The sequence below is a fragment of the Mustelus asterias genome, chromosome 29, assembly GCF_964213995.1.
Source record: "Mustelus asterias chromosome 29, sMusAst1.hap1.1, whole genome shotgun sequence".
NCBI classification, from domain to species: Eukaryota; Metazoa; Chordata; class Chondrichthyes; order Carcharhiniformes; family Triakidae; genus Mustelus; species Mustelus asterias.
Window position 1 is genome coordinate 22069734 of NC_135829.1, and position 18838 is coordinate 22088571.

At 47.2% G+C, this 18838-nt stretch overlaps 1 protein-coding gene across 2 annotated transcripts in view; it reads right to left on the reverse strand.

Annotated features, from left to right (window-relative positions):
- ice2 (interactor of little elongator complex ELL subunit 2) overlaps positions 1–18838 on the reverse strand; it is an 83812-nt gene that overhangs the window by 48407 nt on the left and 16567 nt on the right. For both annotated transcript variants that reach the window (XM_078200176.1, XM_078200177.1), the window contains 4 exons: positions 17590–17774; positions 10042–10960; positions 8270–8445; positions 3725–3854 (listed from right to left, as the gene is read on the reverse strand). In XM_078200176.1, coding sequence (XP_078056302.1) covers positions 3725–3854; positions 8270–8445; positions 10042–10960; positions 17590–17774 — 1410 coding nt within the window. The remainder of the gene's footprint in view (positions 1–3724; positions 3855–8269; positions 8446–10041; positions 10961–17589; positions 17775–18838) is intronic.

The following is an 18838-nucleotide window of genomic DNA, read 5'->3' on the forward strand; positions in this document are numbered from 1 at the left end:
AAGAGGCCATTCGGCCCATTGAGTCTGCACCAACTCTCTGGTATCTTACCCAGGCCCTCTCCCCCGTCCAATCCCTCTAACCCCACACATTTCCCATGGCTAATCCATCTTAGCTACACATCTTTGGATGCTAAGGGGTAATTTAGCATGGCCAGTCCACCTAACCTGCACATCTTTGGACTGTGGGAGGGAACCGGAGCACCCGGAGGAAACCCACGCAGACAAGGAAAGAACGTGCAAACTCTACATAGACAGTCGCCCAAGCTGGGAATTGAACCCGGGTCCCTGGCACTGTGAGACAGCAGCGCGAACCACTGTGCCACCATACCACCCTTAGGTGAACACTGGAGAATCATTAGCAAACATTCCTGTGGCAGAGGGAAGATTATTGATGAAATCTCTGAAGGTGACAAAAATCAAGGAAATCCTCCGCAATGCCCTGGACCCAACCTGAAATCTTGACTACCTCTGACTTGTGCAGTGGGATCTTTTGAACAGGTATCTTGTCCCAAAGACAGCACCGCCAGCAGTGTAGCACAGGCTTCGAGGGCCGAAGGGCCTGTTCCTGTGCTGTACTTTTCTTTGTTAACATTAGTCTACGTTATAAAGCAGGACAGAGAGCAAGGGAAGTCCAGATTAAACTGCATTTATTTCAATGCAAGAGGCCTGACGGGCAAGGCAGATGAACTCAGGGCATGGATGAGTACGTGGGACTGGGATATTATAGCAATTACTGAAACATGGCGAAAGGAGAGACAGGACTGGCAGCTCAATGTTCCAGGGTACAGATGCTATAGGAAAGATAGAACAGGAGGTAAGAGAGGAGGGGGAGTTGCACTTTTGATTAGGGAAAGCATCATGGCCGTTCTGAGCGGGGATATATCCGAGGGTTCAGCCACCGAGTCTATATGGGTAGAACTGAGAAAAAGGAAGGTGGAAATCACTTTGATAGGGTTGTACTATAGGCCCCCAAACAGTCGGCGGGAAATTGAGGAGCAAATATGTAAGGAGATTACAGATAGCTCCAAGAAAAATAGGGTGGTAATAGTAGGGGATTTTAACATTCCCCAACACTGACTGGGACAGCCATAGTATTAGAGGGTTGGATGGAGAGAAATTTGTTGAGTGTATTCAGGAGGAATTTCTCATTCAGTATGTGGATGGCCCGACTAGAGAGGGGGCAAAACTTGACCTCCTCTTGGGAAATAAGGAAGGGCAGATGACAGAAGTGTTAGTGAGGGATCACTTTGGGACCAGTGACCATAATTCTATTGGTTTTAAGATAGCTATGGAGAATGATAGGTCTGGCCCAAAAGTTAAAATTCTAAATTGGGGCAAGGCCAATTTTGATGGTATCAGGCAGGAACTTTCAAAAGTTAATTGGGGGAGTCTGTGGGAAGGCAAAGGGATGTCTGGTAAGTGGCACGCTTTCAAAAGTGTGTTAACCAGGGTTCAGGGTAAACACATTCCTCTTAGAGTGAAGGGCAAGGCTGGCAGAAGTAGGGAACCCTGGATGACTCGGGATAGTGAGGCCCTGGTCAAGAAGAAGAAAGAGGCACATGATATGCTTAGGCAGCTGGGATCAAGTGAATCCCTTGAAGAGTATGAGTAGAGTTAAGAGAGAAATCAGGAGGGTAAAAAGGGGACATGAAATTGTTTTGGCAGATAAGGCAAAGGAGAATCCAAAGTGCTTCTACAAATACATAAAGGGCAAAAGAGTAACAAGGGAGAGAGTAGGGCCTCTTAAGGATCAACAAGGTCATCTATGTGCGGATCCACAAGAGATGGGCGAGATCCTAAATGAATATTTCTCATCAGTGTTTACTGTTGAGGAAAGCATGGATGTTAGGGAACTTGGGGAAATAAATAGTGATGTCTTGAGGAGTGTACATATTACAGAGGAGGAGGTGCTGGAAGTCTTAAAGCGCATCAAGGTAGATAAATCCTCGGGACCTGAAGAAGTGTATCCCAGGATTGTGGGAGGCTAGGGAGGAAATTGCGGGTCCCCTAGCCTAGATAGTCACGGGTGAGGTGCCTGAACATTGGAGAGTGGCAAATGTTGTGCCTTTGTTTAAAAAGGGCAGGCCAGTGAGCCTCACATCTGTAGTGGGTAAATTGTTGAAAGGTATTTTGAGAGACAGGATCTACAGGCATTTAGAGATGCAAGGACTGATTAGGGACAGTCAGCATGGCTTTGTGAGTGGAAATTAAAAGTCTCTTCTTTTAAGAGACTCCTGGATGAGTACATGGGACTTAACAGGATGGAGGGTTATAGGTAGGCCTAAAAGGTAGGGATATGTTCGGCACAACTTGTGGGGCCGAAGGGCCTGTTTTGTGCTGTAGTTTTCTATGTTTCTATGAATACAGGAGTTGGAATGTCTTGTTGAAGTTGTACAAGACATTGGTAAGGCCACACTTGGAATACTGTGTGCAATTCTGGTCACCCTATTATAGAAAGGATATTATTAAACTAGAAAGAGTGCAGAAAAGATTTACTAGGATGCTACCAGGACTTGATGGATTGAGTTATAAGGAGAGGCTGAATAGACTGGGACTTTTCTCTCTGGAGCGTAGGAGGTTGAGGGGTGATCTTATAGGGGTCTATAAAATAATGAGGGGCACAGATCAGCTGGATAGTCAATATCTTTTCCCAAAGATAGGGGAGTCTAAAACTAGAGGGCATAGGTTGAAGGTGAGAGGGGAGAGATACAAAAGTGTCCAGAGGGGCAATTTTTTCACAGAGGGTGGTGAGTGTCTGGAACAAACTGCCAGAGGTAGTAGTAGAGGCGGGTACAATTTTGTCTTTTAAAAAGCATTTAGATAGTTACATGGGTACGATGGGTGTAGAGGGATATGGGCCAAATGCAGGCAATTGGGATTAGCTTAGGGGTTTTAAAATAAAAAAGGGCGGCATTGACAAGTTGGGCCGAAGGGCCTGTTTCCATGCCGTAAACCTCTATGACTCTATATGCCCAAGGCATGGCAAGGGTATTACCATTGAGTTACAGAACTAAATTAAAGACATGATTCATATTCTGTCACACAGCACTAATTAAAGCAGCCTTTCTATTAGATTTGTTTTTAGATTTTTTTTCTCAAGATGACACGAGAGCAAGGTGACTTCTTGCAAGCTGCGCCCAGCATACCTTCTAATTCTATCTTTACTCTCGCTCTATGCTTCTAAAACTTCATTCTCACTCTTAAACTCTCCAACAATCTATGACTGTAACACTGCATTCTGCACTCTCTCCTTTCCTTCTCTGTGAACGGTATGCTTTGTCTCTGTAGTGCGCAAGAATCAATGGTTTTCGCTGGATAAAAGCAAACTACTGCGGATGCTGGAATCTGAAACCAAAGGAGAAAATGCTGGAAAATCTCAGCAGGTTTGGCAGCATCTGGAAGGAGAGCAAAGAGCTGACGTTTCGAGTCCAGATGATCGTTTGACAAAGGGTCTTCTGGACTCGAAACGGCAGCTCTTTTCTCCCCTTACAGATGCTGCCAGACCTGCTGTGACAATACTTTCCACTGCATTCTAATACGTGACAATAATAAATCAAATCAAATCAGATACACCGCGAGTCGGAGTTAGATTTCCACCACGTGTCCCGAGCACCACGAGGATTCCCTCACTCAAATAAATTTACAAAGTGACCAGGTGTTCCGACGGATCACAAACACCAGTAAACAAGTGCATGCTTACTGGGACAATGCAAGTATAACTCACCAGTGTAAAACCAGGCGTTTGAATTGAGGAGGCTTTCAGTCCATAGACGACAGATTTCACTGTCACTCAGGGCTTCGATTCCATAAGATAACTGATACTCCAGCTTAGGGAACACATAAATAGGGACGTGCTGTTGAGATACAGAAACAGAGGTCACAAGTAAGGTGATGGTCTAAATGCCACTTCTGGTGATTACCTTTTCTAGGTATTATCTTTGTAAATTCTTTATGTTGAATGCAGAAACCAAACTCACAAAAGCGTCAGCACGTGAACCGGAATGTTCTCACATCCTTGCTTGGTTACGGTGCAAACCCATGTGACATCAGCTAATTTCTGAGGGGCGGCACGGTAGCACAGTGGTTAGCACTGCTGCTTCACAGCTCCAGGGACCTGGGTTCGATTCCCGGCTCGGGTCACTGTCTGTGTGGAGTTTGCACATTCTCCTCATGTCTGCGTGGGTTTCCTCCGGGTGCTCCGGTTTCCTCCCACAATCCAAAGATGTGCGGGTTAGGTTGATTGGCCATGCTAAAAATTGCCCGTTAGTGTCCCGAAATGTGTAGGTTAGAGGGATTAGTGGGTAAATATGTAGGGATATGGGGGTAGGGCCTGGGTGGGATTGTGGTCGGTGCAGACTCGATGGGCCGAATGGCCTCCTTCTGCACTGTAGGGAGTCAAACCCCATTGTCCTCACAGTGGAATCACATGCATCAGTTCTTTCCCCGGGGTAATCAACATCCCTCCTCAGTCCCCTGCCTGGGAGCATCACCCCACCTCTCCCCGCAGACCACTTCCAAAGGGTAATCACTGCCCCACCAGGATCAACTAACAGTCCCACCCGCCCCCCCAAGCCAAGGGAAATCATAGACCCCCAGCCCCTTCCCTGGGTGTAATCACTGTGTGCCACTTCTCATTAAACAAGTCTCCTCTCTTGCTGAACTTTTAAACCCTGTTTCATGATCACTTAACAGCTGTGTCTTACACATGACCGTGTTTATATATTATCCTCTGTCTTTTTTATTTATTCTTTTCAGAGGATGTGGGTGTCGCTGCAGGCCAGCGTTTGTGGCCCATCCCTAATTGCCCTTTGAACTGAGTGACCTGCTGGGCCATTTCAAAGGGTTAAGGGTCAACCACATTGCTGTGCAGCAAGGAGTCATATGTAGGCCAGACCAGGTAAGGATGGTGGATTTCCTTCCCTAAAGGACATTAGTGAACAAAATGGGTTTTTACAGTAATCAATGATAATTTCATGGTCACCATTACTGAGACTAGTTTAAATTGGGGCAGAATGGTGGCACAGTGGTTAGCACTGCTGCCAGGGACCCTGGTTGAATTCTGGTCTTGGGTCACTGCCTGTGGGGAGTCTGCACGTTCTCCCCATGTCTGCGTGGGTTTCCTCCGGGTGCTCCGGTTTCCTCCTAAAGTCCAATGATGTGCAGGTAAGGTTGATTGGTCATGCACAATTGTCCCTTAGTGTCAGGGGGTGAATATGTGGTGTTATGGGGATAACAATCCCTGGGTGGGACTGTTGTTGGTGCAGGTTGGATGGGCCAAATGGCCTCTTTCTACACTGTAGAGATCCTATGATACTAGGGACCCAGGCAATGCTCTGGGGACACAGGTTCGCATCTCACCATAACAGATGATGAATCTGAATAAAAATCTGGAATTAAAAGTCTACTGATGACCACCAAACCATTGTCGATTGTTGGAAAAACGCATCTGGTTCATTAATGTCCTTTAGGGAAGGAAATCTGCCATCCTTCCCTAGTTTGGCAATGTGGTTGACTCTTAAAATGTCCGTTCAAGGGCAATTAGGGATGGGTGATGCATGCTGGCCTAGCCAGCGACACCCACACCCCATGAAAATTCCAGGTTTATTTTAGAAAATGGTCTGCGGGCCTGGAGACATGGCCAGCTTCTTTTTAAAATACGCACAGGAGATAGCTGCACGCCCACTTTCGTTGATATAATCTGTGTTCGAAATTCCCTGAGTTACGCCAGTTTTGCCAATTTTCAGGTGTGGTCAGTCCAACTCGGCAGAATCCCAGGCCCAGCGTTCCACTGGCAGGAGCAGCAGACAAAGGACACTGGGCTAACTGGCAAAGAAAGCAGGGGCAGATGTGGAGCTTTTGCCTTGTCGCTCAGTGAGTTGCGATCTGGGCCTGAACAGGCAGCCTCAGCAAAGCAGCCGGCATAACCAAGGACCTCACACACCCCGGACATACTCTCTTCCACCTTCTTCCTTCGGGAAAAAGACACAACAGTCTGATAACACGTACCAACTGACTCAAGAACAGCTTCTTCCCTGCTGCCATCAGATTTTTGAATGGCCCTAACATATCATCGAATCCCTCCATTGCAGAAGGAGGCCATTCGGCCCATCAAATCTGCACCGACCACAATCCCACCCAGGCCCTATCCCCTTAACCCCATGTATATACCCTGCTAATCCCCCTGACACTAAGGGACAATTTAGCACGGCCGATCAACCAAACCTGCACATCTTTGGACTGTGGGAGGTAACAGGAGTACCCGGAGGAAACCCACACTGTTAAGCTGATCTTTCTCTACACCCTAGCTGTAACACTACGTTCTGCAACCTCTCCTTTCCTTCTCCCCTATGTGCTCTAAGAATGGTATGTTTTGGCTGTATAGTGTGCAAGATGGCACAGTGGTTAGCACTGCTGTCTCACAGCGTCAGGGACCTGGGTTCAATTCCGGCCTTGGGTCACTGTGTGGAGTTTGCACTTTCTCCCCGTGTCTGCGTGTTTCCCCCTCCGGGTGCTCTGGTTTCCTCCCATAGATGTGCGGGTTAGGTTGACTGGCCATGGTAAATTTACCCTAGTGTCAGAATTAGCAGGGTAAATATGTGGGGTTACGGGAATAGGGCCTGGGTGGGATTGTGGTTGGTGCAGACTCGATGGGCCGCAAGGCCTCCTTCTGCACTGTAGGGATTCTATGAAACAATACATTTCACTGTATCCCATTATATGTGACAATAATAAATCAAATCAATTGAATTTGACAGTAACTTCCAAAAGGGAAGGTAAATATTTTAAAAGGAGAAATCTGCAATGCCACAGGGAAAAGGACAGAAGGATGCGAAATGAATCGAATAGCTTTTTCAGAGCTGGAACAGGCCTGATGGGCTGAATGGCCTCCTTCTGTCGCTTTACTGTTTGCACGTGAATATGTGGAAGTGGAAACCTATTTCTTGCTTTTCCTTTGCTTGTACCTTCAAGGTGTAAGTTTTGAAAGTCAGAATAAGCCCCACACACTACAGGCTGGGATTGATTTATTTTCTGTTATCGCCCCTCTTGGATAAATTAGAGCAGCACGGAACGCTGCGAAACTGCTAAAAATATTCCAGGGAACTGATTTATAGCTTCCTCCCTCCCGAACGGATTCTCCGTCTCTACAAACAGGAAACAGAAAGTCTGTGGAGACAATGCCACCGACAGACAAATGACCACACCAAAAACAGACAAAGGGCTGTGAATGTGTAACGTGTGATTTTTACAGCGATGGTCGCAAATGATTTCTTGAAGCTTTAATCAGAGAGAGGCCGAATGTCGCAAACAGCTGCCAGTGACCCCGGCAGTTCAGCCTGAACGGTGGCCTGAGAACTGCCAAGAGATCATGTTGGTTGAAATCATTAACAGTTTACAGATTAATCGATGTGACAGAATGAGAGGGATTCCCCCAAGTTCCTGCTGCCTTGGGGTGGGGAGGCTGACTGGACTAATCTGACAATTATTCCTATTGCTGTATAATTATTGCCGCTACATTTTAATTACCACAGCTGTATTGAAGTCAAGTCACCAGCAATCCTTGTGGAATTAAATTAACGCATTAGCATTCAAATTTGATTGAAATCTTAGAATACTGAAAGCGTTCTATTCCAATATTTATTTCCAAACTGAATTTGGGCAGCATAAAACTATATATTTTTTAAGCCTGATGGGCAAAGTCTTGGTCAAACAGATCGACTATAAGAGAGTGGGCGCACGAGAGATCTGTCTCCCTTGTGTGCACCCGCCCCCCTTGCTTGAGCACACTCTCTCTCCCTTGTGTGTGGCTACCCACGCGTGCGCGAGGGTGGTGGAACGCACACAAGATCTCTCTCTCCCGCGTGCACACTCCTGCGCATGGGAGGGGGCGAAAAACCAGTTGAAGGCACAGATGCCAACGATGGAGCCATTAAAATCAGGAATGCCTGAACGATCAGAATGACGTGAGTGCTGATATCGCAGAGGCTGGAGGAGACGAGGGAGGCAAGAGGTCACGGAGGGATTTGAAAACAAGAATGAGGATTTTAAAACTGAGGCAGTGTTTAACTGGCGGGGGTGGGGTGGGGGGTGTTGAGCGAGCACACAGGCGATGGGCCTTCGGTCTGAGTGAGGACACAGGTAGCAGAGGTTTGGAAGACACCAGGTTTGTGGGGTGTATACAGGACTAGGGCATCATGGGCCTGGCCCACGTGGGAGACTATTCTGTACAAATTAACCCTGACAATGCTGGGGCGATGAGAGAAGCACTCACCTTCCTTGCTACCGCTCGGTTTAAGCGTGGTCTCATCTGTGTTTTCTGAATATTGCCGCGTACGAGTAAGAGGAGGTCAGAAAGGCTGAAGAGTTTATAAGTGGCGTTCCCGGTTGCAGGCGCGGTGTATTCAGACGGATCTTCATTGCAATTCAGTAGCTCCTCCGAGAGGAGATCTAAACAGGGAACAAAGCACAGTACTCATCAGTTTGCTTTGTCTAAGTGGAGACACTATGCAGTGTTTGATGCTCCCCATTGATTTTTCTGATATAATTAGACAGAATACAAAGGTTTAATAAGCACTCCAGTTTCCTGATAATTTCAGGACTAGTGAAAGTTAGAAGAATATTCAAAAGGCAATTCACAAATAGACTTGATCATAGAATCACTACAGTGCAGAAGGAGGCCATTTGGCCCATCAAGTCTGCACCGACAACAATCCCACCCAGGCCCTATCCCCCTAACCCCACATATTTACCCTGCTAGTTCCCCTGACACTCAGGTTAATCAACCTAACCCGCACATCTTTCGGACTGTGGGAGGAAACCCACGCAGACACGGGGAGAACGTGCAAACTCCACACAGTCAGTGACCTGAGGCCGGAATTGAACCCGGGTCCCTGGTGCTGTGAAGAAGTAGTCTAACCACTGTGCCACCGTTAAAAACCTTCACTCAAAATAAATGGGCATGGTGCGTTTTCCATGCTGCCCTGAGTTTGAGCACATGGAATGTGAGTATGTCAGCAGGCAATGGTTTCTACCGGAATACTGGCAACATTGCTTCAAGCTGGCGAGCTGCAGGGACAGAGAAGTGACCCAATCTTTCCTCACCTTCCTTCTGCTTGGCACCAGCACCCACCCCTAAACTGTACTTTAAGCTAATCTCATATAGCACAGATTGGAAATCAATAAAAATAACAGAATGAGTTGCACAAACATTTGGACAGAATAATTCAGCACCTAAGATGATCCTGTCCGCTAACCCCACTCTACGTCCAGTCTCTGGACTCCTAATGCACAACACAAGATATTGATAGTGTTTTAACAAGTTACCTTTCATCACTAGCAACTGATATTAGTCAGATAGTATTAATATCATGAGATTCCTGCTCAGTGCTACTTTACGGCAGCACAGTGGTTAGCACTGCTGCCTCACAGCGCCAGGGACGCGATTCCGGCCTCGGGTGACTGTCTGTGTGGAGTTTGCACGTTCTCCCCGTGTCTGCGTGGGTTTCCTCCGGTTTCCTCCCACAAGCCAAAGATGTGCGGGTTAGGTGGATTGGCCGTGCTAAATTGTCCCTTAGTGTCCAAAGATGTGCAAGTTAGGGGGATTAGCGTGGTAAATGCAGGGGGCTTATGTGGACAGGGTTGCGAGGGAAGGCCTGGGTGGGATTCTCTTTCATAGAATATCCTACAGTGCAGAGGAGGCCATACGGCCCATCGAGTCTACACCGACCACAATCTCGACCACAATCTGAGTCACAATCTCACTTTCGGAGAGTCGGTGTAGACTCGATTGGTTAGGTGGATTGGCCATGCTAAATTACCCCTCAGTGTCAAGGGGGACTAGCTGGGGTAAATGCATGGGGTTATTGGGATAGGGCCTGGGTGGGATTGTGGTCGGTGCAGGCTCGATGGGCTGAATGGCCTCCAGCTCCAGTGTAGGATTCTATGACTGAATACCCTCTTCCTGCAATGTAGAGATATTATTCATAATACTTTAAGATAAACTCCCATGAAATAGTTTAACGTGAAGGTCTCCATTGTCCTTACGTGGTGTGTTCTTGGTTGGTGTGTACCAACAGCCGGGTACATTCCAAAATGAAGAGGAGCCCAGCTTGGGGGGAGAATTGCAATCAGGTGGTAACTGTACCTCAGCTGGGTTACCGGGCGGCGAGGTTTGTTCCTGGGGGATTGGCAGCTGGTCCACCGGACGTTTACGACTCGGCTTCAACAGTTCACACTGCATTTTCATAATCTCCCCAACCGGGTCAAACTCTTTCGAGAGGGGTTTCGTGGGTTTTCTTTTTCGCCGCGGGCCAGTGGGCTTCTGCATTTGGCTGCTGGGCGCATCTGGTTCGGGAGACGGCGATCGAGGGGTATCTGGAATGTCATCTTTGGGATCCTGCTGTGCGAGCTTCTCAGGGACGGACCCCGAATCGTTCTGAACTGTTTTCGCATTGCTTTCCCCATAACTCGTATCAATGACCAATCGCTCACCGTCAGAGTCACTGTCAACAGAGCTACCAGCCCGTTCTGAAACCAACACCTTAGCAAAGGCCACTTCGTCTGAATCTGTGTCCTTGCCTCCTTCACCGCTTCCTTTTTCCTTGGGGTCAGTCTTCTTTTGATCTGATTTGCCCCCTCCCTCACAATCAGTAGTCTCCTCTGTGTTCGATTCGCTGTCCAGGTCGTGTCTGACGCCCTGCCGTTTCTGCGGCATTATTTTTTGGGCTCCTTCCAGGGGCTTTGATTTCCCCTCAGTAACTTTCTTCTTCCCACTGTCCACGTTGCCGGAGGTTAGGGGTGTACTGCTCAACGAGGTACATTTACGGGCACCTGCACCTTTCGGCTTTCCCGAACCGGATGCACCTGATCCAAACGTCTCCAGTTCACTGAAGTCAGCAGCAAGATCAAAGTCTTGGCTTTCATGTGCGCTGAGACTTCTTTGGTGCTTACAGGAATGGAAGTCCTATATTTAACAGGAAGAAAACAGGCAGGTGTTACAAAGCACAGTTTATACAATTAGACAATACACTGGCTCCAATGAAAAAAGGGGTTCAGACAACCATTTTATTTGTCGGCAAACACTTCAATCCCACTGGAATATGTCACTATGCCACACTGAATATCTTGTCCAATATTTAATCCCTCCTCACGTCGCTGCTCAATGGTGCCACACTCGTTAGCACTGCTGCCTCACAGCGCCAGGGATCCGGGTTCGATTCCCAGCTTGGGGTCACTGTCTGTGTGGAGTGCTCCCCATGTCTGCGTGGGTTTCCTCCGGGTGCTCCGGTTTCCTCCCACATTCTGAAAGATGTGCTGGTTAGGGTGCATTGACCCAAACAGGCGCCAAAGTGTGGTGACTCGGGGATTTTCACAGTAACTTCATTGTAGTGTTAATGTAAGCCTTACTTGTGACACTAATAAATAGTTGTCTGTTTAAAAGGTAAGTTTGCTTTTTCTGCACTGAAGAGCTGCAGGCACATCCAGTACACAGACTGAAACAACGTGTCAGAGGCAAAAACAACAGTGTTGCTTTGGTTACAGGCTTTAGGCATTTGAATCAGAACATGTTTTTGAATTTTAACCAATCAATTTGAAATAGACATTTGAATAGCAGCAGCCTATCGGATTTGAATGTTATGCTTTGATAACCTGTCAACCAACCCTATTGTGGGGGTTTTTGGTATGTCATCGGGGGTATAAAGGCCACCGTGCACAGCTCCAAACTGCCAGAAAGACCACCTGCCAGCAACTGCCACAGTTCATAGCAGCTAGAGAGAGAGAGAGAGACACACACACAGACAGCAACTGTTCTGCCAGTGTAACAGCTACATTTATGTCTTAAAGAAAGCCTCATCTCAATCGTAAAGGTACCAATGGAACACAGAGAAGTCAGCAAAGTGGAAAGAACATTCGGGACGACGACAAACCTGGCTGCTTTTTGAGCGTGACTAAGAAAATCTATTATATAATTTTTTTGTTAATAAATGGGAATTGGATTTATCCGGACAGCATTTTATTAGAATAGTGTTTCATTCAGTTTGTTAATAGTTTAGTTAACTTGTTCACTGTTAGAACAATAATGTGTTATTTGTTGATTTTTTCAGAGTCTCAGGTAGTTATTTTGATACGATCACTAAAAGCTACTGAAGTGCAGATAATGCCCTTATCACACACACGTTAACAGATTATGAAAGGAGGTACTTCTCTGAGTGTTAGCTCTCGGAGAGGAGAACAACCTCCCTTTCGTAACACAACAAAAACAGGAAATGCTGAAAAGTCTCAGCAGGTTTGATAGAATCTGGGGAGAGAGAATAGAGCCAACGTTTCGAGTCTGGATGACTCTTCGTCAGAGGGTGAAGTTGGCTCCATTCTCTCTCTCCACAGATGCTGTCAGACCTGCTGAGCTTTTCCAGCATTTTCTGTTTTTGTTACAGATTCCAGCATCCGCAATACTTTTCTTTTATCAGGTAAGGGTTTCCTTGCCTGAAGGACGTTGGTGGACCAGATGAATTTATTTTATAACATTCCAGTATTTTAAATGGTCACCATTACTGAGACTAGGTTTTTTGCAGTGGAGATTTATTTAATTGGCTGAATTTAAATTCCCTCAGCTGCTGTGGTAGGATTTGAACTCCTGACTCTGATTTGTTCAAGTTCCGGTTCATCAGCCCAGCAACATAACCACTATAGTACGATCTCCCCAAATAGAGTGCTATCAATAACAACAAATCAATAAATCCTGTGGGAATTCAGCGGAAACATCTTTGCCCAGAAAGGGGCAAGAGGTGAAACTTGTTTCCACAAGTTGAGGTTAATAACAGATACATTTAAGAGGAAGCTAGATTTTTTCTTTATTCATTTATAGGATGTGTGTGTTGTAAGTTAAGCCAGCATTTATTGCCAAATAGGTTTTTAAAATGAGGTATAGATCAGACACCTATACCACACAGGCAGCATGGTGGCACAGTAGTTAGCACTGCTGCCTCACAGCACCAAGGACTCGGTGTCAATTCCGGCCTTGGGTGCCTGTGTGGAGTTTGCACGTTCTCCCCATGTCTGCGTGGGTTTCCTCTCTCAGTCCAAAGATGTGTAGGTTAGGTGGATTGGCCATGTTAAATTGCCCCTTAGTGTCCAAAGGTGTGTAGGTTAGAGGGATTAGCGGGGTAAGTATGTGGGGTTGCGGGCCTGGGTGGGATGATACCACCTGGGTAGGATGCTCTGTCGGTCAGACTCGATGGGCCAAAAGGCCTCCTTCTGCACCGTAGGGATTCTATGATAAACTAAGTGAATAGCAGAACAGACTCGAGGAGCAGAATGGCTTACTCACAGACCTATGCTGACTGCAAAAGCATGCGCCGTGGCAGGATTGCGGGAGGAAATGACTCAGATTTGGGGAAGTTGTATTTAGCTAACTTGCTGGAGTTTTTTGAAGAGGCAACAGAAAGGGCCGATGAGGGTAATGCTGTTGATGTGGTGTATGTGGGCTGTCAGAAGGCATTCGGTACAGTGCCACACAACAGACTTGTGAGAAAAGTTATAGCCCATGGAATAAGAGGGACAGTTAGCAACGTGGATACACAATTGGCTGAATAATAGGAAATAGATACGGATATTGTTTGGGGTGGAGGAATGTTTGCAGTTATGTTCCCCAGGGATCGCTTCTGGGACCCTTGCTTTTCCTGTTATATACTATATTATACCATATATAATTTGGTAGGAAGAATATGGACAGTTAACAAAATAAGGGGTAAAAGGGAGCAGAGGGACTGGGGTGCATAAGTGCATAGATCATTGAAGGTGGCAGGACAGGTGGTATTCTGAGCTTTATTCATAGGGGCATAGAGTACAAGAGCAAGGAGGTTATGCTGAATTTACATAAGACACTAGTTAGGCCTCAGCTGGAATACTATGCAGAGTTCTGGGCGCCACACTATCGGAAGAATGTGACCGCACTGGAGAGAGTGCAGAAGAGGGTTACAAGAATGGTTCCAGGGATGAGAAACTTGAGTTATGAGGATAAACCGGAGTGGTTGGGACGGTTTTCCTTTGAGCAAGGCTAACAGAAGATTTGATAGAGATAATGTTGCCGCTCGATAAAGGATCAAGAATGAGAGGGCACAAGTTTAAAGCGATTGGCAAAAGCAGCAAATGTGATATAAAAAAAAGCTTTTTCACCCAGTGACTGGTTGGGGTCTGGAATTGTGGTGGAGGTTAAATCAAGGGTGGCACATTGGTTATCACTACTGCCTCCCAGCGCCAGGGACCCGGGTTCAATTCCCCGCTTGGGTCACCACCTGTGCGGAGTCTGTACGTTCTCCCCATGTCTGCCTGGGTTTCCTCCAGGTGCTCCGGTTTCTTCTCATAGTCCAAAGATGCACGGGATAGGTGGATTGGCCGTGCTAAATTATCCTGTAGTGTCCCAAGGTGTGTAGGTTAGATGGATTCGCCATGGTAAATGTGTGGGGTTAAGGGGATAGGGCGGGGGAGGGGACCTGGGCAAGATACTCTTGTCACAGAGAGGCGGTGCAGACTCAATGGGCCAAATGGCCTTTTCTATAGGGATTTTATATACAAGGCATTCAAGAAGGCATCAGATGAGAAACAATGTGCAGGGCTACAGGGAAAAGGCAGAGGAATGAAACAAAGTCATAGCATTCATTCGGATAGCTGGTGCAAAAACAGTGGGCTAAATGGCCTCTTTCTGAGCTGTAACAATTTAATGATTCCTTCCCCAAGGCCAGCAGTAACCAGTAAGTTCTGATGAAGGGTCAATCAGACACGCAATGTTGTCTCCATTCTCACTCTACAGACGCTGTCAGACCTGCTGGGACTTTCCAGCATTTTCTTTTTTTGTTTCCATCAGTGACCCTGCTGCGTTTTTATAACCAGTGGTTCCATGGGTCACCATCTCTGCTGCCAATTCTTTCCTCCCCAGATTTTTATTTAATTAATTAAAACTAAACTCCCAGGTGCCACAGTGGAATTTGAACTTCATAGAAATCATAGAATCCGTACAGTACAGAAAGAGGCCATTCGACCCATCGAGTCTGCACCAACCACAATCCCACCCAGGCCCTACCCCCATATCCCTACATATTTACCCACTAATCCCTCTAACCTACGCATCTCAGGACACTAAGGGACAATTTTAGCATAGCCAATCAACCTCCCACAGTCCAAAGATGTGCGGGTTAGGTTGATTGGCCATGTTAAATTGCCCCTTAGTGTCCTGGGATGCGTAGGTTAGAGGGATTAGCGGGTAAAATATATAGGGGTAGGGCCTGGGTGGGATTGTGGTCGGTGCAGACTCGATGGGCCGAATGGCCTCCTTCTGCACTGTAGGGTTTCTATGATTCTATGATTCTATGAACCCACACATCTTTGGACTGTGGGAGGAAACCGGAGCACCCGGAGGAAACCGACGCAGACGCGAGGAGAATGTGCAAACTCCACACAGACAGTGACCCAAGCCGGGAATCGAACCCAGGTCCCTGGAGCTGTGAAGCAGCAGTGCTAACCACTGTGCTACCGTGCCGCCCAATAGCTGAACCAATAGGTTCACCAATAACTTGAACCAATAGGTGATTGTACCCCTTAATTGTCAGCTTACTCTGACCCCTGATGGGAAATTCTTCACATACGAAACAATAAGGGCGGCACGGTGGCACAGTAGTTAGCACTGCTGCCTCTCAGCACCAGGGAGCCGGGTTCAATTCCGGCCTCGGGTTACTGTCTGTGTGGAGTTTGCATACTCTTTCCGTGTCTGCGTGGGTTTCCTCCGGGTGCTCTGGTTTAGAATCCCTACAGTGCAGAAGGAGGCCATTCAGCCCATCGAGTCTGCACCGACCACAATCCCACACAGGCCCTATCCCCATAACCCCACATATTTACCTTACCCTAGCTAGTCCCCCTGACACTAAGGGGCAATTTAGCATGGCCAATCCACCTAACCCGCACATCTTTGGACTGTGGGAGGCAATAAATCGATAATATCAGCAAACAGCTTCACAAAGTTATGACGCAAGGTTTGCAAGTATTACTGTCCAGGATACTTTGCCCTAAGAAGATGGAGGATGCAGGCTGAGTAGTAAGTTTCAAAAGGAATTGGATAAATAGTTCAAGGGCAGAAAACGGATGGGGCAAACAAGCAGGAGTTTGGACGACAGGGTCGGCCCAGGTACCATTTGGCCCATCGGATCTGCTCCGCCATTCAATCATGGCTGATATGATTCTCATCGCCATTCTCCTGCCTTCTCTCTGTAACCCTTGATCCCCTTATTGATCAAGAGCCTATCTATCTCTGTCCTAAAGACACTCAGTGACCTGGCCTCCACAGCCCTCTGTGGCAATGAATTCCACAGATTCACCACCCTCTGGCTAAAGAAATCCCTCCTCATCTCAATGTCAAAGGAGTGTTCCTTCACTCTGAGGCTGTGCCTTCGAGTTCCAGTCTCTCCCACTCGTGGAAACATCCTCTCCACGTCCACTCTATCCAGGCCTCTCACTATTCTGTAAGTTTCAATAAGATCCCCCCTCATCCTTCTGAAATCACATTGAGTGTAGACCCAGAGTCCTCAACCGCTCCTCATATGACAAACCCATGGGCTGAGTGGTCTCCTGCGAGACTGATTGTATTGATTTTCCTGTAATTTGCAGATCTGAATCATAAGAATCCCTACAGTGCAGAAGGAGGCCATTCAACCCAATAAGTCTGCACTGACAACAACCCCACCCAGGCCCTATCCCTGCAACCCCACGTATTCACTCTGCTAATTCCTCTGACACTAAGAGGCAATTTAGCATGGCCAGCCCACCTGACCCGCACATCTTTTGGAGTGGGAGGAAAGCGGAGGAAACCCACGCAGACACGGGGAGAACGTGAAAACTCCACACAGACAGTGACCTGAGGCCGGAATTGAACCCGGGTCCTTGGCACTGTTGGGCACCAGTGCTAACCACTGTGCCGCCCTATTCATATGGGCAGCATTGGTGGCACAGTGGTTAACATTGCTGTCTCACAGCGCCAGGGACTCGGGTTCAATCCCAGCCTCGGGTGACTGTCTGTGTGGAGTTTACACGTTCTCCCCCAGACAGTCACCCGAGGCTGGGATTGAACCCGAGTCCCTGGCTCTGTGAGACAGCAATGTTAACCACTGTGCCACCAATGCTGCCCATATGAATAGGGCGGCACAGTGGTTAGCACTGGTGCCCAACAGTGCCAAGGACCCGGGTTCAATTCCGGCCTCAGGTCACTGTCTGTGTGGAGTTTGCACGTTCTCCCCGTGTCTGCATGGGTTTCCTCCCACAGTCAAAAGATATGCGGGTTAGGTGGATTGGCCATGCTAAATTGACCCTGAGAGTCAGGGGGATTAGCTAGGGTAAATGTATGGGGATAGGGTCTGGGTGGGATTGTGGTCGGTGCAGACTCGAAGGGCCGAATGGCCTCCTTCTGCACTGTAGAGTTCTATGATTCTATGACGTCAGAGTCCGTACACTGCCTAAAGGCAGAGCTATTGCAATACGGACAGAACCACATATAAATTTCGAGACAATGCCGAGTTTCAAACAGAAGGCTTGATTACAAAATCTTACTTTGTCTGCGAACATGTCACATCTTTCAGATTTGTCCAGCATCATGCTAGACACGGCAATGTAATACTTTTTCGTCATCAACAGATCTAGAGGAACTTCATAAAAGAGTCGGTTCTTCTCTCTCACAGTTAGGTGTTTCTTTGGCAGGGGCGAGTCAATGAAGACAACTTTCACCGTCTTACCTCCTTTCAAAACAAAAACAGCACAATATTTCACCCGGAGGCTAATGTTGGTAACCTGTGGACATTGCGGAGTGTGTGTGTGGACTGCCTGATGAGCAATAAGGACATAGACACCAAACAAACAATATACATTTTTCCAAGCACACCATGGGCCAGATCAGATCAGAAAAAACATTTAATGAGAAGTTCATTGGCCCACAACTAATGACCAACAGCAGAAAAAATAGTACAAAATGAAGCAGAGTGAGTAGAACTACTTCTCGAAGGTGGTGAAAAATATGAGGCACATGGAATTTTGAAAGCATGTATTTCTCATGAGGAGGAAAGCTGGATTTCAACAACAGGAGTGTCCATCATAACCGTTCAAACCCACGACCGCAACCATCCCGAAGGACAAGGGCAGCGGATACATGGGAACACCACCGCCTGGAGGTTCCCCTCCAAGTCACTCACCACCCTGACTTGGAAATATATCACCGTTCCCTCACTGGCGCTGGATCAAAATCCCGAAACTCCCTCCCTAACAGCACTGTGGGTGTACCCACACCTCAGGGGCTGCAGCGGCTCAAAGAGGCGGCTCACCACCACCTTCGCAAGGGCAACTAGGGATGAGCAATAAATGTTGGACTCGCCAGTGACGCCCATATCGTAGAATCATGGAATCCTACAGTGCAGAAGGAGGCCATTTGGCCCATCGAGTGTGTGTGTGTGTGTAATGAAGCTAGAAAGGTGTTGTGAATACTCGTCCCCTGGTTCCTTGTGTGTGAATGAATGAACCTCTTGAGTTAATCATTACGTGAATTTTCTATGAGTCACTTAAAATTAGACCATATAAAATGAGGGTTTGGGAAACATGCCTACTTTATAAATAACTCCAATACACCACTGCTTATGGACAGATGGGGAGAGGATAGTGAAGTTCAGTTGCAATGCGGACAGTGAAGTTCAGTTTCTCTCTCTCCTGTCCATAACAGCTCTTCTAATGGAACATCCCCGATTTTAATCACTCTACTATTGTTGGCATCCCTTCATTGTCTAAGATCCAAGATCTGGAATTCCCTCCCCGA